This window comes from Silurus aristotelis, assembly GCF_946808225.1.
Source record: "Silurus aristotelis genome assembly, chromosome: 1".
NCBI lineage: Eukaryota > Metazoa > Chordata > Actinopteri > Siluriformes > Siluridae > Silurus > Silurus aristotelis.
Genome location: NC_139574.1, coordinates 25,292,010 through 25,315,336, shown reverse-complemented (window position 1 = coordinate 25,315,336; position 23,327 = coordinate 25,292,010). Strand labels below are relative to the sequence as shown.

The window sequence follows — 23,327 nt, the reverse complement described above, 5'->3', positions numbered from 1 at the left end:
TAGTTACTACTGAATAGTTGCCCATAATAATAGCTGTAAGTCAAATAGTATCATATTTAGTACAATATTTCAACAGCCTACCAAATTTTACCCGTCAAATCTGTAGACTTGTTTTCCTGTGTGGCTATACAATGGAGCCCTTTCCATAGTGTGGCTAACACTAGCTCATTGATCAAACTTCTTTTTGTTAGTCTAAGCAAAAAAATGTAAATTACCGGTAAATGAATGCCCTCAGTGCAGAGCAGGTCACCTGTGGCCACATTGTTCCATTCAGTGCTGTTTAGAAACCAGTGATGTATGCAGGTATAAAAGCACATGGGAAGCAAGAGTTCTGATGATTAGCTGTTGGTGGATCCTGCAGTTCAAGATGAGACAGTGAGTAAAGACCACTTTTTTTTCCATCAGCTTTATATGTGTTTAATATGGTGTATACTGTATATGTATTTATAAACATGCACATTTGATTGACTGGTAGGCATGCCTTTAAAGCATTGAATGCAGTTATTTCCGGTCAGTTAAATCACTGTTCTATATTAACAGCGCATACAGAATGAGGCAGATATTATCAGCATTTCTGAATGGCCTTATTTAACTGATGATACTTGCATACTGTTGACATTTGTGTCATGTGATGGAAAATAGTGCAATAAATAAATATTGTGTCATTGTTGAAAACTGCAAATTGGATAAAGCACAAGAAGAATTTGTTGCACTAGGGACGATAATAATTAAAGTGTGAAATATATAACAAAAACGGAGTTAACACCAACAGCTTCATTAATAGAACAGATGCACCACAGTCATGCCTAATTCACAAGCAAACAATCTCTCTCTCTCTGTGTGTTCATATTTCTTAAAATTCAAGTTATCATAATCTTATTTCACACAGGCAGAATTCTAGATCAGTATAATAAATAACTAACAAAAACAAACAGCTATTTTAATCCATTCATAGTTTTTCACTGCAAAAAACAACATCTTGACAGTGCTGGGAAATGACCATTGTGTGTCATTGTGTTGTGTGTGTTTGTGTGTTTATGTTACACTACTGTTTATAGCATCTTAGTGGAATCATGCTTATTTTAAATTCGTGCTTTAATCTCTTTTTTAAAAATATCTACGTCTATACAATTTCAAATTTGGCTCTTGTGTCAGGTCTGCTCTGTCGATGCTGGTGTTTATAACAGTTGTGTATTCAGCAGCTATGAGAGGTAAGTAGTCAGTCTTCAGTAGTGTTTGGTTCAATACATTTCATCTATCTATCTATCTATCTATCTATCTATCTATCTATCTATCTATCTATCTATCGATCGATCGATCGATCGATCGATCGATCGATCGATCGATCGATCGATCGATCGATCGATCGATCGATCGTTGTTTCTCTTAAATATAGAAAACAGTAACTGTTGTTACTGTTGTACTCATGCCAGTGGGTTGTTTTGGTTTTTGTCTAGGCCAGAATGAAGACTTTGTAAACTTTTTAAATGGTAGGTCTCTCCTTCCTTCTCTCTTTTTTTTAAAAACAATTATTGTCTGTATCTAGACATGCGTTTATACACAAAGAAAGATATTAATTAAAAAAAATTCCAATAATCAGTGTGATAGATGGATGGATGGATGGATAAAGTATTCTTATCTTTTTCCAGAAGCCTTTAATAGGGCCAGCCCTGGGCCAGCAGTTGTACCTGGTATGTAACTCTAATGCACAAGTTCTCCAAATTAAAACCGAGTGTAAAAGTTATATATAATACATAGGACACCACAATGGCCCTCATACAATTTTCCTGCTAGATTGTTTCAACTGTGGTGACAAACTCAATAAAGTTAAATTTATTGGACCGGCTTGTCCACCTAAATGACAAAAATATTTACAGTTATCATAACCAACCACATTATAGACCAGTACACGTCTATCTATTTATACAGTTATATTACACTTTTTCACACATTTAGTAGCTCAACAACTTTGAACTAGATTGTTATAAGTCTACACAAATTAATCATAAAAAACATTGAAGCGGGGATAGAGTTTGTATGTAAATGTATGCAAAATGTAAAAGTTCCCTAAAGAAATATCAAAAATGTATTTAGTTATTTTAAATTTTTCAATTTAATTACAGTCCACAAAATGATTTCAAGCCAGAACATGGATTGTTACTTCATTTGGTCAGCTAGATTGCAACCTTTATTGGGGCAGTCCAGACCTACAAGACACCTCTGGTTTAGACACATGTTTGTTCTGAAGGTCTTTGACATATAGTGAATATCTGAAATGTTTACAGATCAGATATTTTGCAATGTTTGACATTGAGTTGTTCTGCTTCTGTTGTTTAGTCTCAGATCCATCAAATCCTGCTGGTGTTCCAGACTCAGTAGCAGGTGAGTGTCAAGGCAGTGGAGTGGGTTGAAGCGGTGCAAAGAAATAAAATATACAAGCCAAAGTCAGAGTTGTTATATTTGATTAGTTCTGATGTTTGAATGAGCTCTGTAATTGCTGAATTTTCAGTTTTTTAATGCCCTCCTTTTCTCCCTTTCTACAGTGTGCTCAACTTCCACTCCAGGGCATAATACTGCTGGTGGGTTTGTATTGTGTTCAGTCTAAATATTGTTTTGTTTTTTAAACTCACATTTCTACTAATGTAGCATCCATTGCACTTTCTCATTAAAATTATTCATTGTGATTCCAGAGCTTGATTCAGTGGAGCATGCAGGTCTGTTATAGAAGATTGAAGTCAATTAATATTAATTAAAGTATTAAAAAAAAAATACTTTCTCCATGTCTCTGTCCTCTCAGACACAGCTAACGAAAAATCTAAAGAGAACAGCAACTCTGCTGATCGCACAGGTGAATACACTGTGCTACACTGGGTATTTCTTAAATTATGAATTTGTTCTACGCTATTCAGTTGATAGTGTCCTTAAAGACACCATCATCCATAAGCTGAATTTACATTCATGACAATTATTAAATAATTGTTTTGTTATGTATTGCATGCACAATTATTACAGAGGATTATGACCACCGAAGCTCAAATAAAAAAAACAAAGTAACTGGTATGCTATTTTTTTCCTATTAAAATCTAAAAAAATATATATTTCTGCTATACACACACACACACACACACACACACATATATATATATATATATATATATATATATATATATATATATATATATATATATATATATAATATATATATATATATATATATATATATATATATATATATATATATATATATATATATTAGTTCATATTTCATAAATGTTTAACATGAAAAACTGTCTCTGTTATTTTACAGAAACCTTGGGATTAGACAACGATTCTACTGGTAAAGCATGCTGCTGACATATATTTATTAATTATGGAAAAATTAAGAAATAACTATGACACATTTTGTAATTTAAAATACATTTGTGACTTCCTATTGCTGCAGAGAGTAAAAGCACAGAAAGGACACACATGGACAAATATGTTGAGACAGAGATTAAGAAGCAACCTGTTAAAACACAAGGTACAATGCATTCTACTTATGGCACTGCATTAAAAACAGGCAGGATTCTGTAATGTAAATAGATGCATGGGTTCATGGGTTCAAAATTGCCTTGTACATTTTCTCAGTTTAAATATTTAATATGTTCTATTGTAAATATATCTATTCCGGATTTATTGACATTGGGGTTGTATAACTTTAATCTTATTTTTTCTTTCAATTTTAAGGTCTAAGTACAGAGAACAGGAGCAGCCAGGAGTTGTATGAACCTTGGGATTCTGTGAAAGACCAAGAGAGGAAAAGGAGGATGGACCATGAGAGAGGAGGGGAGGAACGCAGAGAGACTCCAACCACTCAGACTGATGCCATTAATAAAATGAACAGTTACTTAGCTGACCAATCCCAGGTTAAAGAGAGGAAAATAAAGGACAAGATCAAGCAGATGAGAGAAAACAGTGACTCTCCCCCACTGAGTGATAGTCAGAATATCATTGATCAGAGTCAGGAGTGTATGGAGGTGTCCAGTTGGGTGATGAGATATCCATATGGGGAAAACACAAGTGTAGGTGGTGAAGGTATAGATCCACAGAGTGAAGAGGGAATCACAAATGATGAGCACCAGCCAAGAAAACTGTGTTCTGCTACAAAGAGATTGCACAAACAAAGACCTCCGAGAGAGCAGCTGGACACAGATAGTGAAGAAAGAGTGAATAGTGAGCTTCTAGACACAGATAGAGATAACAGCAGCGAGAGAATGCTTGTTCAAGCCATGTGAGGATTTTCATTGTATAACCATCTTTATTTTTCATAATTATGTTCCAATGTGTGAATTGTTACTGTACAAACTTTTGTTCCTATGACTGTGTCTTATTCTTTCATCTCCCCTTGACAACTCTCTCTGCAGATATAATGAGGATTGTGTTTGAATACTTAGCCAGACCCCCTGCTAACTTATTAGTCACACAACCTGCATAGTGGCTGCCACTTTTTCATCATCAGATGTTGCCTTTTGGGTCGTCCAACAGCAAAGCGGCATCATGCAGGCCTTCCAGGTACAGCTGGCTCCTACTTGTCAGCTTGGGACCATAAACTACTTTGCTCATCTCGTCTACTGCAGGCTTCATCTGCTCTAATGGACCTCAGAGAGTCTTTCAGCATATCGTAATCATGACAGAGATGTCAGCGTGTTAGAGAAGATTTACAACCGATTCACACTCATAGAGATTGTGAAATGTGCTTTGTGCTCGCAGCTGGGCTGCATGGTTATCATTCCTATCACACTGATACTACGGGGGAAAAAAGAAACTCACCTAAACAGGCTGGACTGCATGACGTAATCAAAATAACCCACTGGAGATAAAAAAAAAAAATATATATATATAAAACATTCATATATATATATATATATATATATATATATATATATATATATATATATATATATATATATATATATATATATATATATATATATATATATATAAACATTCAACTCACTATGAAAAGTACAAAAATAAATGAACAAATAATAACACTCAAACATGTTTCTCTGCAATTTAATGATCCAATTCAGGATTTGTTTGCTGCCTTGATACTGATGTTTTCTATATTTAAGAGAAAGCCTATAAGGGAAAGGTATGAACTTACATCAGATCCACCAATACAACTGTTATCAAGCCTGTAAAGCTTTGTTAGTACTGCAAGTACCATGAATATCCGAGTAAAGATGAACTCTTTTAAAAAAAACTTGATTCTTGTTGACCAGGGGACAAAGGTCATTCCTTCTGTATAGCTGCTTCTGAAGAAACTTTAGATATTCTCAAAAAATGCTTTTGTTTACTTGTTGACATTGCCTAAGCATTTTGCAGCAATCATGTTTTGGTAATGAGGAATCAGTTCAACAAGTGCAAAAAGATTAGTCTTCCAAAAGATGTTTGAATTGCTGGCATGTATTAAATGCCATGCTTTGATACATTTTTCGTTAGATGCCATAGTGAAATTGGTATTGACCTAACAAATACCCTCTGTAAAAGGTATACATGCCAGCTGTTTAGATTATTAAAGATTATCAGTTTAGCATCATTACAAATGAGAAACTGAGCTAAAAGGTCCACAAATCAGTTTCTAATGTAAATATAGTGTACAGTAATGAAATAATATTGGCTTACAAACATTAGATTTTATTCTAATTTATATATTAGAATATTAATATAAACAGTTAATAACTGGCATATAAATATTTTATTAGTCTGCATGCATTAAATGTACAAATTCAACAATGTCATCTGCAAATTAATTCAATAAATAAAGCAACAGCTTTTAGACAGTCATTGACCTCATTTATATGTAAAGAAAAGTATGTGCAAATAAGATACAAATTCCAATTCAATAAATTTTAAGTTTAAGTTAATCATTATAAAAATTCAAAAATTAAAAAACCCTCTAATAACTCCAATAACCAGCACCTGAAGATTTATGTCACATTACAATAGAATTGACCTCGTAACCACCTTGTGGGTCTTATTGTGTATCTTAATCTCTTATTTGTATTTTTACTTTGATTTATTTGCTATCTTTAGCGCGAGACTGTTTCTCTTTTAATTGGTAGAGCACAGCAAACGTGGTTTACTATTTTTACTATACTTTACTATACTTACTGTATTTACTTATATACTTACTGTATTTACTTATATTATTTACTAATATTGTTCTGAAATTCTGGATGGATACTAAATTTTTAATAACACAAGAGGCAAAATATGTCCACTCAAACAAAGGAGATGGGTAGGAAGTGCTGGTAAGTGATAAGTTTTAATCATTTGATACCTCTGGTCATCATTTAATCTACTGGTGTGGTAACGGAAGGTGTAGAATTGTGGTTAGTGTTGGACTTCTGATTGGAAGGTTGTGAGTTTAAATCCCAGCACCACACAGCTGCAACTGCTGGGCCCTAGGGCAAGGCCCTTAATCCTCAACTACTCAAGTGGTATAAATAGGATAGTCGCTCTGGATAAGGGCATCTGCCAAATGCTGTAAATGTGTGGCTGTTTTTTCGTACTGTTCCACACCAAACACAATCTTCTCACACAAAAATCAAGACAAATGTCTGGACAATGATCGCAGTGATTCTTAAAACTTTTTATTTTATTTGGGAAACTATGTTTAAATGTGATGTCAAGACCATTATGGTGATAATATATCAATCTGTGTGATATAAAATGTTTAAAAAGCACACATTTAAAACATTTAATGCTCTACAGGCAGAATTGATCCTTGAGAAAAATTCTTACATAAATGGATATAGCATTGGAGCCTCAGATTTAGCTGTTTAACAATGTGTATAAAAAAGATTGCCTTTATGCTTCACTGAAACATGACCAGCATCAGGCACACTTCATTTTCCCTTATAGCTTGAGGATATTTGGAGCAATTTATAGTCTACTATATCTCAAGAAACTCCCATTTCATTTGTGTGATACTAGACAATGTACTTATTCTCTCTTCTTCTTTCTCACATGATATTATTTTCATACAGTTACTTAACCAAGACCAACCCCCAAAGTCTAAATGGAGAAAGTGACCTAATATAAATACAATGAAATTATACGAGTTGTAGTCATTGTTAAATATAATCAAGATCAAAAAGCAAATTTGTAGAGAGCTTTAAAAAACATACCGAACTGTACGATGCCAATCAAGCCTTGTCAAAGTCTTCACTAGGACTGCACCTTCTTATACCTCAGTCCTGCATTCTCATGTTGTTGATTTATCCACAAAAAATCTTGGCTCTCGGATCTTCAATATTTTAGTAGTTTAGTTGCCATCTCTGGGAATTTTTCTTGCCACAGTCGCCACCGGCTTGCTCATCAGGGACAAACGTACTTATAAAGAACATATTAATTTTTTATCACCACATTATTTGTGTAAAGCTGCTTTGAGACAATGTTCATTGTTAAAAGCACTATACAAATAAAAATGAATTGAATTGAATTTAGTCTTGCCTTGGCATTATTATGTAAATTGGATAATTTAGAATATGGAAGCCCTGTTGATGAATGAAAAACAATCCAGCCAATGCACCAAACCAGCCCACTTTTCTTTCTGTGTCTGATAATAGAGTTTTCCCAGCTCTGTGTACCAAGAATGTTCAACCACTTGTGACCACTCTGTCGAGTCATTGTCTAAGGAGATTTCAGAACCCAATAGCTTTTCCATGTGTGGGGTTAAATCTAATGGAGAGAATGAGGGGTGAAGTGGCTTTGGCTTCTGTTGAGGACCAGCTTCCTCAACATGAACAGGCCTCCACCCACTTCTTATAAGAGGTTCATTCAGGAGGAATAGTTGTTTGTGCATGTGTGCGCTCTCATTGATGGAGGCCTGCGTCAATGTGCCATCTCATACGTCAATTTCACTCCTAAAAACAGGAGCTGGTGAGTGTGTGGACATGCTTATGATTAATTTTTCTGATATAATGAATCACAGGCCAAGCTTGTGAGTTTAACTACTGAGCATCTGAACTTCATCTTGGCATTTAAAAGGTGTCTGCATTTAGATGAGGCCCAGTAATGGAGTGATCTGAGATTTGAGTCACTGTGCAGGCCTCCTCCTTGACAGCGAGCAAACAGCCATAATGTGTTGAAACCTAAAGCCAGAATCTTGCTGTTCCACTTTTTCTCACCTTTTTCCCCTCTGTGCTAAGTGCAGACGATATTTTTCAAACATAGCTTGATGATTTTGTTGCTCATTCCAACACGTTTCTTTTCTGCCAGCAATTTCTGTACCATGATGCAATGGCAGCTACATTTTGTCACTCATGGCTAAGGATGAAAACATTTCCTAATAACTATAAGTCACTGCTTAGGACTGTGTGATTTTATGAGCCCTCAGGTTTATAGTTTGCCTTGTTACTGATATGCTATGAAGCTTTGGAGTCGCCAGTGCCAATGTAAGGAATAAAACATGTCTATGTTGATTAACAATAAAAAAAAAACTATTCTTCCTTTTTCCAGTGTAATTTTCCAGTGCAACAATGAGAAAAGAATATAATATAATATAATATTATATTATTAAATAACACAGACAGGAAGTTTGCCACCTAATAGTTATATATTAAACAAATAAAGAATAATTTATAAAACAAAAGGACAATACTCATTTGCTATCTTTCAGGTGTATATGTTCTTGCTGGAGAATGCAATGATGCACAGCCTCTTTAAAAGCTACTTCAGTTCTAAAAATAAAAAGTATAAAATCCCACTTGTGCCCCCTATCACAAAAGAAAACAAACACATCTTGCCAGAGGGGTGTTGGTTGATACCCTGTGTGTTACCCCAGTCTGTAGGAAATTTCATTAACACATGTCAAAGATATGGTGACCACATTTGTCTGGGAATGGAGCTTTTTCATTTGTCTTTAATTCCCAAGTTTAATTTCATGATTGACTAAAGCTCCAGGTGCTTAGTTAATGTCCACCAGATGAGTGCTGCCACAATCCTAATTTTCCAGTGCAAGCTGTGGCTAATAAAAGGCTGGAGTCTTGCAGATACCCCTTGTATTCGGGCCTCTCCAAGAGGCAAAGGGAGAGCAAGCGAGACCGCAATGTTATACTATGTTTTTATTAAAGCAGGTGATTGACAGCTAAAGAAGATTTTTCCAGTATTAAAACCCAGGCCCAATTGGATGGAATATAGTGCATTGGGATCTGGCTCTCAGCTGCTGCTCCTGGCTCTCCAGTAGCATCTCACTCTCTCTCTCTCTCTCTCTCTCTCTCTCTCTCTCTCTCTCTCTCTCTCTCTCTCTCTCTCTCTCTCTCTCTCTCTCTCTCCCTGCAGTAAGACACTAAAAGCTGACAGTCTGCCCTATAGCACTCTGAGAATTCTTTTACAGTCAAAATGTGTTAACCCTGCCTATTTATATTTAATATTTAAATAAGTTGGACCGACAAGTGTGATCCTTCTGAAGGCTCAGTGAAGCTGGAATTGCATTAACATTTCCTAAATCTAATTTAGGAAGAATTAAGCACCTGTTAAGACTTGATCCACTATGATCCATTGAGTTATTCAATAATAACTGTAAACTAGCTATTTAAATATCTATACACATTGTTGACAAAACAAATACTGAGAATACTGAGAGTGAATTGACTTGCTAGACTGGGGCCAGTTTTCTTAACTCTATCTGCATTGCCATACAAAATGATTAAGTATAATACAATAATTCTTTTATTCATAAAAAAATACGATCTGTGTACGATCAGTGAGAGTTAAAACCTATAAAGCCTGTGATGGGAAAGGTTAGACACCGGCCAGGGCTGGATTTAATTAGAATAAATTGGAAGAGCATTTTGCTGACATAACCTGATGGTAGGAAAAACTTTAAAAAGATGACTAACTGGGGAATACTCCCCAGGCACATTTAACTTCTTCTGATTCTTACTTTAAACGGGATTATAATCCCTCCCAAGACACGTGTCATCTCATTCGTTCATTTTTTTTCCACATAAAATGTAATGCAATGCTAAACCCAATTTAAGGTTTGTGTTTACACACAAATTGAACAAAACAATTAATAAAGTATTGCATTATGCAAATTATTGCATAATATATTTTAGTGTTATATTGCAAGTTTTAATCTTTTAAATGGGAGAGGGGAGAAAATAGCCAGATTAGCTATTGAGCAGGGATTTTGCTGAACTGCAGTACCAGCAGGAAACAATTAGTCCAAAAGCCCCAAAGTCTAGTAAAAATGGAGAAGAGTTGTTTTCTGACTGCTGGGATGATGACAGGGTCAGTTGGCAGCAAATCAAACACCAGACAATGATCATGCAACCAGAGGGAGTTGAGTGTGTGTGTGTGTGTGTGTGTGTGTGTGTGTGTGTGTGTGTGTGTGTGTGTGTGTGTGTGTGTGTATGTATGTGTGTTCACGAGAAAGAGAAGACGCTATAGAGAATGTGAATTTGCCACCTGTAGTGCCACTGTTATTACTCTACATTAACCGAGCACTTTATTAGTAACAACCATGGACCCTATAATACATACAGTTATCTAATCAGCATATAGTGTGGCTACACAAAGCTGCTGTTGCTGGATTTTGCTATGTTTATATCAACAATAAGAATAGTAAAAATGCAGTGGTGGACGAAGTACATAAAGCATGTACTTGAGTAAAAGTAGAGATACAGTAGGTAAATTATTACTTCAGTAAAAGTAATCCCTTTAATTTTTTACCTAAGTACAAGTACAAAAGTATCTGTCTTCAAATGTACTTAAGTATCCAAGTATTATAATTAATTAAGGCGATAATGTCTTATGATTTTTATCGAAAAATAGATAAAAAGGTTAATCGACCGTGACATGATTTAATAATGGACGCGACCGTGCAAATGAGCGTTATATAAAACAAACCAAAAAAAAAAAACGCTCCGTGCCGCCTAACCGGCAAGATGCTGCCCTAGGTGACTGCCCATGTCGCCTAAATTCGACAATCAAAACAAGTTTAAAACAGAGCGCAGTTAAGTCCAGTTATGTTTTTATTCACTCGTAAATCAAAAGGAATGACGAAGATATTTCACTTTAAAATGTAGTAGAGTTAAAAAAAAAGTCTCCCCAAACTGAAATACTTGAGTAAAGTACAGATACGTGAAAAAACTACTTAAGTACAGTAAAGAATTACATTTACTTCGTTACTCTCCACCACAGCAAAAATGGGATGCCAGTTATTTTGATAGTTGCATCACTGTTGGCGGCAGTAAACGCATACTTGGGGTATTTCTATTATTATTAATGAATTTTTACATACAACAGTTTACTCAGACAGTTTCAAACAAACAGAAAGACTACAGAAAATCAGATAACATTCTGTACAATTGTGGTTAGTGGAATAGTATGTTGACCATTAATGAAGATGGTATTACAGCAGCTGAAGTCTGTCCAGACTACAGCATGAATCCATCGACTCAACCTGCCTTGCATTAACAGTCCATCTTGGGGAATCCAGAACACCCGAAGTTGCTTTGAGAGCTTAACCTATTAGCATTATGTTTCTATTAGAGTGCTTAGTGAGGGTATTTGCAAGATTTGCAAGAACTACCTTTACATAAAAGGATTCTGCAGTCTTAATGAATGTACCATGAAAATCATAACAATACAATTTACGTTGTTTTGAGGACAGAATTTCAGACTGTGGCAGTGTTGCAGGTATAAAACAGTTTACAGTCTAAGAAGTTCCACTAGATTTTAGAATGTGGTTGTGTATATTTATGATCATTCATCTGTAAGGACATTTGTAAAGTCAGGTACCAATGTAGTGCTGATGTAGTACCAGGTGCAGTCAGCATTCCAATTTATCCCAAAGGTGTTAAAAATGGTTGAGGTCTGAGCTCTATAGAAGGCCACTCAATTTTCCACTCCAGCCCATGTAAATCATATCTTCTTAGAGAAGGTTTAAATGCTGTAAGAGGTTTGGGTCTAATACTTTTTTTTGTGAATATATTTTTCAGTTTTTTTTCAGTATATTTTCATCTTCTACTGATAATTTTCAGGACTGAATACACATTTCCTTAATAGCAACGTAAAACCTGTGGCTGTATATCATAACCCATTGTAGCTATTGAGTAAATTGACTGTTAATTAATCATTGGAAATATGATTTTTTGTGGCATTTTATTTATTAATGATCCCTGGGAAATGTTCATTAACCCAATGGTGTTAATTATGCACACGTAAACATGTTCTAAGTTTTAGTTCTAGATCACATTTAGAGGTGAAGGTGTGCATAGTTTGAAAACAGTCATGCAGTACTGATATATTCGACATACAAAAATATACAAAATAATAATCAGACACTTTTTTTTTATTAATTGTTACTGTAATCTTTATATATGTTACAAGAGATATTTGAAGATCTGCTAAAACAACAAGCAGAGAATCACCTGCATCCAACCGATTGCTTCAGATATCTGTTAATCTGTGAAACGTTTTTCTTTTTTTTTTCGTTTTTCAACTGTCTGTTGAGAGTGACTTATGGCTTCTCATCTTGATATTAACAAAGGGTTCTTCTAGCACACAGGGCAATGGTGGAGGATTAAAATAATGCAAAGATGACAGAGTGCATAGTGCACAGACCAGTGTACAGTATATCCCTACAACAGAGCAGTATATTTTGAAATAAAAAAAATGCTGCAAAAATCTCCTGCCTTAAGTGACTTTCTGTCTGCACAGCAAAGTATTTGGATGGCTCTGCAGCTCTGAGAATAGGGTTGTGTTGCTGTTGGATAATGGACTGAGACAGAGAAAAGGGATCAAGTAGAGTAAATTATATGTCCACACTGTCACAGAGTTCAGAGTTCACAGAGTGTCATCTTGGCAACTTAGAGTTAAATTAATGCTGGCTGAATTATCTTGTGGAGCTCCGTGGAGATCCCTTGAAGAAAACAGCAGTAAGATATCTGTTCGATATGAGTTTTCTATGGTAAAGTGGTTATAAATTATGTATTCATTCGTTCATTCTTCAATCATTCATTCAGTCATCAATAATTGCATCAATCTGGTTAGCGCCAAAGTAAAAAACCTGGATGAGATGCTTGTCCATCACAAGGCACCATGAATACACACACTCTCCAATGTATTTACACATTTAGGGTCATTCTAACACCTGACATGTTTTTGGGAAGACACCAGAAATATCCCACATGGACACACAAGAAAAGTGCATGCAGTAACCTGAGCACATGATTGATATGTGGACCTTGATGCTGTGAGGTGGCAGATCTGAGCAATTAGGCAAAATTGCAATTGAATTACAATCAGCCTAATGCACAGGAAGTAAACTTTTGACAAGGGTACAAAAATCAGCATAACTACAGCATACCATATATACCATATACTATACATATATACATCACATTTAGTTTTAGCTTGTTTTCAAGATCAAATACATGTTAAAATATATTTTTCTGCATATAGAAATCATTGATCATTATTGTATTTTGTTGGCTGGCTGCCTGGTTGAAATGATTACTTTAGGGACTAAAGGATTATTGTGCCATGCTGAACTACTTGAAGTATTAAAAGCAATACAATTAAAATTAATAGTTTCAGGCAGAAATGATAAAAAAAAATGCAGCATTAAGAATGAAACTGGATGGATAAATAGAAGGAAATGTTTGTGTGTGTGTGTGTGTGTGTGTGTGTGTGTGTGTAGAATCTAAAGGTAAAGTAGAGGACAGTTTGTGACTGACAGTCTGCCAGATCTCAACCTGCAGATCTCATCTCCATGAACACACAAAACTCCAGTGGTCTCTCTTTTCTCTCTCTCTCTCTCTCTCTCTCTCTCTCTCTCTCTCTCTCTCTCTCTCTCTCTCTCTCTCTCTCTCTCTCTCTCTCTCACACACACACACACACACACACACACACACACACACACACACACACACACACATTAATATTTGGAATTTGTTATTCTGATGTCTTACTTCACATTATAACTGACATTTGCACATTTGAACAAAGCAGACACAGGTATGGGGTTGATGTTTTACGAATCCAAAATAACTTTATTCCACTCTTGCTGTTAAAGCTGGAGCAGGTCAAAACCAGTGAACTGATTCATCTCCATTATAGTATAGCATTTAGCAAATCAGTGCTGCCTGATATCATGAAACCTATAGTCCATGTAGTCCTTTGTCTTCATGATGCTAAAATTTATATAGAGTCTTAATGTGCCATGTTCAGCACAAACATTGTGTGCTGTTGATTGAAAGTAAAGTCCTCAAAGCTCCGATGCATGAAGCCATTGTAGCAGAGTGATTGCTTCAATCCACAGTGATGCAGTCCACTAATAAATGTACAATTACAGGATAAATAAAGGTTCATGTATGATTCTGCAGTAGCATACTTACAATACATTAGGAAAAACATAGAGTTAGAGTTCAGGTGAATTGAATGGTATGTTCTTCTTCATCATTATCTTCTTATAGCTGTTTTTCTTTCTCTTTCTTTGTTCTGAAACACCAGAGCAATAACAATGTCAGTTTTACAAGTAGCACAAGTAAAATCATCAGTTTCAAGTGTTAACTCAGGCATTTGAATTTTACTTTAATAGATCTAAACACATTAAATACAGACATTTCAATACGTTTAAACTGTGAACTGCATAACTAACCATAAATGAGCCACCAGCTCACCAGTTTTTCTTTAGTGCCATGAGCATCAATTAGGGGTTTATCTGAAAGCAATTAATTTTGGAGAACCCAATCTCGTTAAGGTACAGAGTGCCTGGCCATAGCGTCAGCTGAGGGGGCAGCATGCCTCAATTTTTCCAATCGCTCTCGTGTGCTGTGAGAGGCAGCTGGCACAAATTAATCATGTTCACACTGTTTGTTGACCTGAGGTCAGTGCTATTGGTGCACCCAAACTATGCGTTTATATCTAAATTATTATGGGTATTTATATTATGTATATCTTAATGATATATGAGTGTGGATTACTCTAGTAAACAAACTCCTCTTGATGGTTGAATATGAATAATAATGATGTACATCATTAAATCCGTGTGTTTGAGCAGAAAATTATTTAATTACCAAACTTACTAAAGCTCAATGCAAAAGGACCAGTATGGTTATTGTGTGTGAATGTGTGTGTAATATTATATATATATATATATATTATATTGAATAGTGTTTTATATATATATATATATATATATATATATATATATATATATATATATATATATATATATATATATATATATATATATATATATATATAAACCCCATTAATTATTATATAAACGATGTCAGAGAACTTAATTTATAGTGCATTTTTTTAAGCCATTTTCAATTTTCCCTGCATGTCTTTCTTGTAGAGTTGTAAAAGCTTCACTAGACTTTGGTTATATGGTTGGATTTTTCAGGTAAGTGATGATTTAAGAGCTTCAGCAGGGATGCTGGCATTCATTTGGGTCTGTGAGGCATCCACTGATCTTAGACCAGTGATCTATTTGGAATTTTGGGAATTTTGCGAGCCAGATGTTTCCAGAGCAGCACACAGGCATGTGGGATGCACAATAATTTGTCTACAGCTTTTTGTGTGCAATGACATCACTTCACACACTCATTGCCATATTCCTCACTTTTATTGGCTGTTTCTCAGGCTAATTCTGTTACATAGGAAATGCACTAGAAAAAATTATTTGGTGACACATCAATCACACAAGTGAACAAAACTCTGATGCTGTGTTCAGTCTCACTTGTGACAAGTTTTAGAAGCTAAAAGAGTCACGTTTGGTGGATTGAAATTGATGTTAATTAAAGGCAAATGTTTTATACATAAACATATCCTGTATAAGACTATTTGTAGCATGCAAATGAGGCAAGTGATATAAACAGAGTCTGCGATATGGATAGTTACAAAACATAGAACATTTTATTAAAAAAGATAAGATCAGTAGATTTCACAGGTGTACGGTGTGTTACTCACCAGTCTCCTCTGGTTACTGAGGCAAAAGGTGCAGATCTGTTTTGGCTGAGAGTTCTCTGAGTCTGGGCTTGCATCTATGGTCTTAAGGAGATGGTTATGCAGAGCCCCTGTGTTTTTGTGGCAGGGCTGGCCGTCTCCACATGCTTCTCCCACCAATAGTACGTTTTCCAGGTGAGAGATGTAGCTAGAGGCCAGCCGTAATGTCTCAATCTTGGACAGCTTCCTGTCAGCTGGTTCAGTGGGTATGAGTGTCCTCAGAGCAGTGAAAGCCATGTTCACACTATTTGTTCGGTCCCGCTCTCGAGCGTTCGCTGAGTTACGCTGTCGGGTCTCCGAGATTGGCAAGTGAAGCTCTGTGGTTTCAACCGATGGCCTGCAGCCAAACTTCCGTTTGCGAGAGTCTGCTTTGATAGCGTTGTACCCAGGAGTGGAAAGATGAAAGGATTTGTCATCGGATCCTGAGCTTTCACTGCCGTTCTCATCATCCTCTGACAGAGGGGTAATGTCAGAGTAAAGGAAACGGGCAGGAGACGGGTGAACCATGGCAAAGGACATCTTCACCTGCTCTGTCTCACACTTGTAGCCTTTCACCAGGAGGGACTGGGCTCTCTGTTTTTACCCAGTCTTTACACAGACACAAGGAAACTCCTTAACACAACTTTTTGCTTTTAGTCCTATTTACCAACACACACACAAGACAAACCGTAGTCCTTCACTTAGTGAACAGCAGCACTCAGTTTGCGAAAATCCAGCGGTGTATCAAACCAATCCTGTGATGATCGACTCAGTCGCTTCATGGTGATTCAGTCATTATAAGTTCATATTCCTTCTGCAGATTGCTCTTTCAAGAACCAGAATGTCAAGCACCAGCCTGAGTGGGTGAATAAGTGGAAAAGTATATAGTGTTTTGCACTAGCATTCATCCCTCAACAGTTCCACGTTATTATGGCTGAGTGTTTCCTTATGCCTTGGCTTTATAGTGTGTGTGTGTGTGTGTGTGTGTGTGTGTGTGTGTGTGTGTGTGTGTGTGTGTGTGTGTGTGTGTGTGTGTGTGTAAGAGAGAGTATAGTAGTGGTGGGGGAGTGGCTAGGGACTGCTCCCCCTTTTTCACTGTAAACGCAAATCCAGTGTGAGAATGCAGTGGAGCTCTCTCTCTCTCTCTCTCTCTCTCTCTCTCTCTCTCTCTCTCTCTCTCTCTCTCTCTCTCTCTCTCTCTCACACACACACACACACACACACACACACACACACACACACACACACACACACACACACACACACTTACTTATTGGTTAAAAAGTGTCTTCTTATTTAGCATAAATAGAAATTGAAGCCTGATTAAAAAAATTAATTACAAAATGTTTTGTACAAATGTTTATTTTTCTGTCAACTACCCTTAAGTCATTTCACCTAAAGACATACATTTAAAATAAACAGAAATTTAGGAAATTTCCTAACATAAAATAGTTTTGTTTCTAGATGGTTTTACTGTAGTTACTAAATAATTCATAGTAATTACTAAGTGATATGATTTTTGATGAGTAGCACACTAAGAGTTTAAGGGTTGATAAACAAATGGTTGCAGAGTGTGAATGCTACAGGCAATTCTATACTATTTGTATTATACATTTAAAACATTGGCTTGAATGTGTAGTCTGGTTACCACCGCTGATTGAAAAGGAAGTGCTTCAGGACAGTATGGCACAGTGGTACAGTGGCTAGTTTTGCTTCAAAGCTCCAGGGTCTCTGGTTTAGTACTGAGCTCAAGTTACTCTCTGTGTAGAATTTCTTAGCATGTTCTCTTTCTGCCCATTTGCGATTCTTCTGGTTCCTTTGGTTTTCTCCCACCTACTAAATTGTGTTATGTGTGTGGACTGGACTGGAATCCCATTCAAGATGTATTCCTGCCTAACTATTAGTGTTCCAAACAGCTAAACTGTGATTATTATGATATGTGGGTAATGAATGCGAGAGACTGCTTCAGGCCCCAGGTAGGTCCTGATAAGTGACAGGGAACAGAGCCCAATGAGCTTAAACTAATGCAACATAAAATCAGTATCAGAAAAAGGCATAAAGGTGTGGAAGGAAGTGACAACTTGGTGCTGTTCAGTGAATGACAATGCCTTAGCAGCATCTAAGCATCTAGCTAATAATCAGAGAGTCTTTTAAATTCTCCATTTCGCTACAGTGTTCTGTGCAGTTCTTTATTTTTAAACGTTTTAGGAATTCAGAAAAACTTTTTTCTGCTTAACTGACATCACCTGCCCTCATGACTTTGTCACTCTAAACCCGATTTTCTTCATTATCCATTCTCAATGTCACAAGTGATATTTAATATCTCTGAATGAGTTCAGTAGCAGAGCCATGCTGTCAGCATCTGATTGCTATTACTCCCGCTGACGCTCCAACTTCCTCTTTTCCTTCCACTGTTAAAATCTAAAAACTATTCACCAAGAACCTTCCCCTCCCTCTCCCTTTTGGCATAGGTTATGGAGCTGTCAAAACTCGGAACTAATCCTTTGCACAGCACCGCAGACAGACCGACTGGCTCATTATGGAGTCAGCCGAATGGACGGGTGTACAGCCAGAATGCTGGGGACATGCCAAGCTCACAGGCACCCGACCCTAATGGGACACAATCTCTAAATCTGCCCCATTTAAAGAGTGGGCCTGAGAAAAAGGGAATGATTGTACATGTCACAAAAGTGGCATAAATACTTATAAATGTTATATCTTATTAGATATATGTCTAGAACAGAGCAGATTTAGTATAGCAATGGGAAATAAGCAATTATAGGGTCTTTTTTTTCGCTTGAATAATTTGGCAAACCAAACTTCACAACTTTGGTGCCCTCTGTTAATAATAATAATAATAATAATAATAATAATAATAATAATAATAATAATAATAATAATAATAATAATAACTGTGGCTTGATTTTTTTTTTACTACCAGTTCCGTTATTTCAGGAGCACAAATGAAGTCAACCCTTCCTTAAATTCCATGCTGTAATTGTCCTGTTCTTTAGAAGCCAAAGAATTCAGACAGTAAGCAGGTCAGTGTGCCTGAGAGATGGAAAAAGTTAACTGCTCAGAACCTTGTTGAATCCAGTGCCCATCAAAGTCACTCTGACAGTCCTCATAGGTTTAGATTACCCTTTGTTTTTACAAATGCTAGGATATACTTTTTATACTGACTATATTATATATTAAGCAAAACAGATGAACCACATTTTTAAATGCTCAGGTTCTTTAGTTCTTTAGGTTTTTAGCTTTATGGAACTCTCATAACTCATAACTGAACAGTCCAGTTTACAAATATGCTACTTACTGAGGGCAAATGAGTCAGGAGGAATTGTGAACCACTCTTGTATCTACTTAACATTCCTATGATATATACAGTATATATACAGTACAGACCAAAAGTTTGGACACACCTTCTCATTCAAAGAGTTTTCTTTATTTTCATGACTATGAAAATTGTAGATTCACACTGAAGGCATCAAAACTATGAATTAACATGTGGAATTATATATGGAATTATATACATAACAAAAAAGTGTGAAACAACTGAAAATATGTCATATTCTGGGTTCTTCAAAGTAGCCACCTTTTGCTTTGATTACTGCTTTGCACACTCTTGGCATTCTCTTGATGAGCTTCAAGAGGTAGTCACCTGAAATGGTCTTCCAACAGTCTTGAAGGAGTTTCCCGAGAGATGCTTGGCACTTGTTGGCCCTTTTGCCTTCACTCTGCGGTCCAGCTCACCCCTAAACCATCTCGATTGGGTTCAGGTCCGGTGACTGTGGAGGCCAGGTCATCTGGCGCAGCACCCCATCACTCTCCTTCTTGGTCAAATAGCCCTTGATGCCTTCAGTGTGACTCTACAATTTTCATAGTCATGAAAATAAAGAAAACTGAGAAGGTGTGTCCATACTTTTGGTCTGTACTGTACATATATATATATATATATATATATATATATATATATATATATATATATATATATATATAAATATATATATATATATATATATATATATATAAATATATATATATATATATATATATATATATATATATATATATATATATATATATATATATATATATATATATATATATATATATACACACACACACACAATGTGAAAAAGGTGTGATTAAGATCTTTGCAAATATATTGAAAATAAAAAAAGTGTCTTCTTATTTAGCATAAATAGAAATTGAAGCCTGATTAAAAAAATGTATTACAAAATGTTTTGTACAAATGTTTATTTTCAACTACCCTTGAGTCTTTTTCACCTAAAGACATACATTTAAAATAAACAGAAATCACTAAAGTTCTGGATATCTCTTAATCTCCTATGAGCTTTCAATGAATTTCCTAACATAAAATAGATTTGTTTCTAGATGGTTTTACTGTAGTTACTAAATAATTCATAGTAATTACTAAGTGATATGATTTTTGATGAGTAGCACACTAAGAGTTTAAGGGTTGATAATACAAATGGTTGCAGAGTGTGAATGCTACAGGCAATTCTATACTATTTGTATTATACATTGTGATTAAGATCTTTGCAAATATATTGAAAATAAAAAACTAAAGAAATTACAGCCTCAAGCCTTTTTGAGTATGATGTTACAAGCTTGGCACACCTATTTATGGCAGTTTCTCTCATTTTTTTTTTTTTGCAGAACCTCTCGTACTCCATCAGGTCTCTCAGGTTTAAATCTGGGCTCTGGCTGGGCCACTCAAGGACATTCACAGAGTTGTCCTGTAACCACTCTTTTGTTATCTTGGCTGTGTGCTTAGGGCCGTTGTCCTGTTAAAAGATGAATAGACAGGTGTGTGCCTTTCCAAATCATGTCCAATCAACTTAATTTACCATATGTAGACTTCATTCAAGTTGTAGAAACATCTTAAGAATGTTTAGTGGAAACAGAATGCACCTGAGCTCAATTTTGAATGTAATGGCAAAGGCTGTGAATGCTTATGTTTTTGTTTTTTATTTTTATTAATCATCACATTGTCATTATTGTGTGTTGTCTATAGAATTTTGTGGAAAATAATTAATTTAATCCATTTTGGAATAAGGCTGTAACACCTTTAAATGTAAATTGGTTTAGGAATTGGTAAGGCTAAACAGGGTTAAGTAGCACGGAATGATTCTTGAAAAGTCTAAATTTAAATATTTTCTCTATTTTTTTACATAAAGGTTAGAGGGTTCTCATACCATACAAAAGGAGTCATCAGTACTGACCCATGAACCTTGTTTCTTTGCTAAATATCCTTAACCAGTGCTAGGTGTGGTCTAAGTCAAGACCTTATCTTTGAAGTGTGCCTTGTAAAAGAGGCAGCTGTGAGGGCAAAATGGATGGGGCCTTTCAGACTGGCCTTGTAAAGTCCATTTCAAGCCTTCTCAAGTAGAGCCTTGGGACCAGCCCGCTGCTCTGCTAACAATGCCTTTCTGCTAATTTAACAGATCTTTAAATTCAAAGCATTCTCCTCTCTATCCGCTCTCCCTTATTTATTCCTGTTCCAGGTGCCATGCTGCATAATCACACCAAATCCAGACAAACTTCTCTTACACTCAAAGAGTTAGAACCACTAAAATCAACTCGAGTTTTGAAGATTGCCTAAAACATAAATCTACTCCAAGCACAAATTTCTTATAAAATATATTTTTTTAATTTACATTTTTTATTTTTTTGCAGAATATCAGTCAAATTTCGAACAGCACTTCTCAGTAAAGCATCTGGTTTTAATTTACTTTTTAATACTACACTGATATTTTATTTGTCATTCACACATATGGACAATGTGCTTATTTCTTCATAGGATGTTTTAGTTAGCAGCACTTCTTTAGGTTTCGGTGCTGTCAATTTGGGGATGTTGTATAAAGAAACAGGGGCACTAAATTCAATAAACTTCCAGAAGAAATGACATATTTAGGGTCAGATTTCCTTGTCAGTGGTATTGCTGGGCAACAGGAAATTTCAAATTTGTAGTGATTGTTTTTATTAATAGATATGTGCAGGCTTGGCCGGTTTCCACTTTAGGCCAAAAAGGGAGAGGTCAGGGGGTAACATACGTTTTCCTTATTACATTCAGCTTCATGGTTTGGAATGTATTAGTTAAGGGTAGTAAAATTCCTGCTTTGTGATGAGTGATGCATTGTGATTAATTCAATGCTCTGGAAGGCACATGGCTGTTTTATAAAGTTTAATAAAGTTTAATAAAACTGCTTGACAGTATGTACCTATTCCTTAGCAAGTCTTTGTAGAGCTTTAAAAAAAGAATAAAATTTAATATTAATCCTCCAGAGAAACTTTGCACAAAGCTCACAGTGCACTTTATCTTAAGTAAAGAACACTAATAAAAGCTGTAGGTATTATCACAAGTCAAACATTAAAAATGCATTGGCTGTCAAATCATAGAAGAATGTGAATAGATATAAATGACGACTTACATCCTTCCCTCTTACTAGTGCTGATTCATCTACTAAAGCTCTGCTGTTTGATGCTTGTGGTCATTTGTAATGTAAGCAGTAGCTAACTCGTGGCTTATATCATCCACACAGCAAGCACTATGAGCTCATGTTTTTGGCTGTGAGGCTGTTACTAGAGATTAGGACCCAAAAAAACAGTCATCCATTTTGTGTGTGGGGGTTGTGCATGCACATGTAGTTTTGGAGCAAATATTTGCTGGCACTTTTCACCATTCAGTCATATAATGTGCTGTTGTGAATGTCCCGCTCAAACTTTGGCTTTATAGTTGATTTTCTTTATGGTTTCTGGCAAACAGGTTATGGTGCGGTTGCCAGGCCTATAAATAATCAGAAAATCCTTGATGCAAACTATAAAATATTCAAATGGTTTAAATAAGAATTTGATGTGAATTTGAATTACAATGAATTGTCAACAGTAAATGATCAAATTGTCATATAAGGCAAAATTTATTTGTATGTTTGTGTGTGTGTGTGTGTAAAGAGAGACATAGAGAGCATGCATGTGTGTGGGTGGGTGGTGGTGTGTGTGCAAATGAGTGTGGGTGTGGGGAAGGTATTTCAGTAAGGTTTAAATGAACAGATTGGCTGCATATGATTGTCATTAAAAGTAAAGCAAAATGTTTGAGTGAGCATGGAGGAAATCCAACAGGCAGAGCCTATATAAACTGCTATTTGAAACAGTTATTGTGACTGGTTGCATACAGTCCCCTAAAGTCCTGAGTTTATTTGCCAATGATTTCCTCTCCTCATGCTTGTCATCTGATTATCTTTATTTGCTGAATAGCTTCCAGACTGACAAGCATTGCCTCACTGGGTTGTCTTACAGTCCTGACCCAG

The 23,327-nt window shown here is 35.8% G+C and overlaps 2 protein-coding genes across 2 annotated transcripts; one reads left to right on the top strand and one right to left on the bottom strand.

Moving 5' to 3' along the window:
- The first annotated feature begins 1,146 nt into the window (after positions 1-1,146).
- Positions 1,147-4,863, top strand: LOC310735260 (uncharacterized protein). Its single transcript, XM_083557867.1, has 12 exons — positions 1,147-1,211; positions 1,458-1,490; positions 1,650-1,691; positions 2,338-2,382; positions 2,544-2,579; positions 2,691-2,714; positions 2,798-2,848; positions 3,013-3,057; positions 3,308-3,337; positions 3,443-3,520; positions 3,727-4,270; positions 4,404-4,863. The coding sequence occupies exons 1-12, from the start codon at positions 1,169-1,171 to the stop codon at positions 4,423-4,425; spliced, it is 993 nt and encodes a 330-aa protein (XP_083413993.1). The 5' UTR covers positions 1,147-1,168; the 3' UTR covers positions 4,426-4,863.
- A 9,167-nt stretch (positions 4,864-14,030) lies between these two features.
- On the bottom strand, positions 14,031-16,935 carry scxb (scleraxis bHLH transcription factor b). The gene is made up of 2 exons (XM_083553912.1): positions 15,979-16,935; positions 14,031-14,499 (listed from the first exon to the last, which is right to left on the bottom strand). The coding sequence occupies exons 1-2, from the start codon at positions 16,531-16,533 to the stop codon at positions 14,461-14,463; spliced, it is 594 nt and encodes a 197-aa protein (XP_083410038.1). The 5' UTR covers positions 16,534-16,935; the 3' UTR covers positions 14,031-14,460.
- Positions 16,936-23,327: the final 6,392 nt, after the last annotated feature.

What these genes read in the sequence shown, in the direction of transcription:
- LOC310735260 (XM_083557867.1), top strand. Translation starts at nt 1,169, where the DNA reads ATGCTGGTGTTTATAACAGTTGTGTATTCAGCAGCTATGAGAG. An exon ending in GTATTCAGCAGCTATGAGAG is followed by an intron (nt 1,212 to 1,457) that starts GTAAGTAGTCAG and finishes GTTTTTGTCTAG; the next exon opens with GCCAGAATGAAGACTTTGTA. An exon ending in CTTTGTAAACTTTTTAAATG is followed by an intron (nt 1,491 to 1,649) that starts GTAGGTCTCTCC and finishes ATCTTTTTCCAG; the next exon opens with AAGCCTTTAATAGGGCCAGC.
- scxb (XM_083553912.1), bottom strand. Translation starts at nt 16,533, where the DNA reads ATGTCCTTTGCCATGGTTCACCCGTCTCCTGCCCGTTTCCTTTACTCT. An exon ending in TCAGTAACCAGAGGAGACTG is followed by an intron (nt 14,500 to 15,978) that starts GTGAGTAACACA and finishes CTGGTGTTTCAG; the next exon opens with AACAAAGAAAGAGAAAGAAA.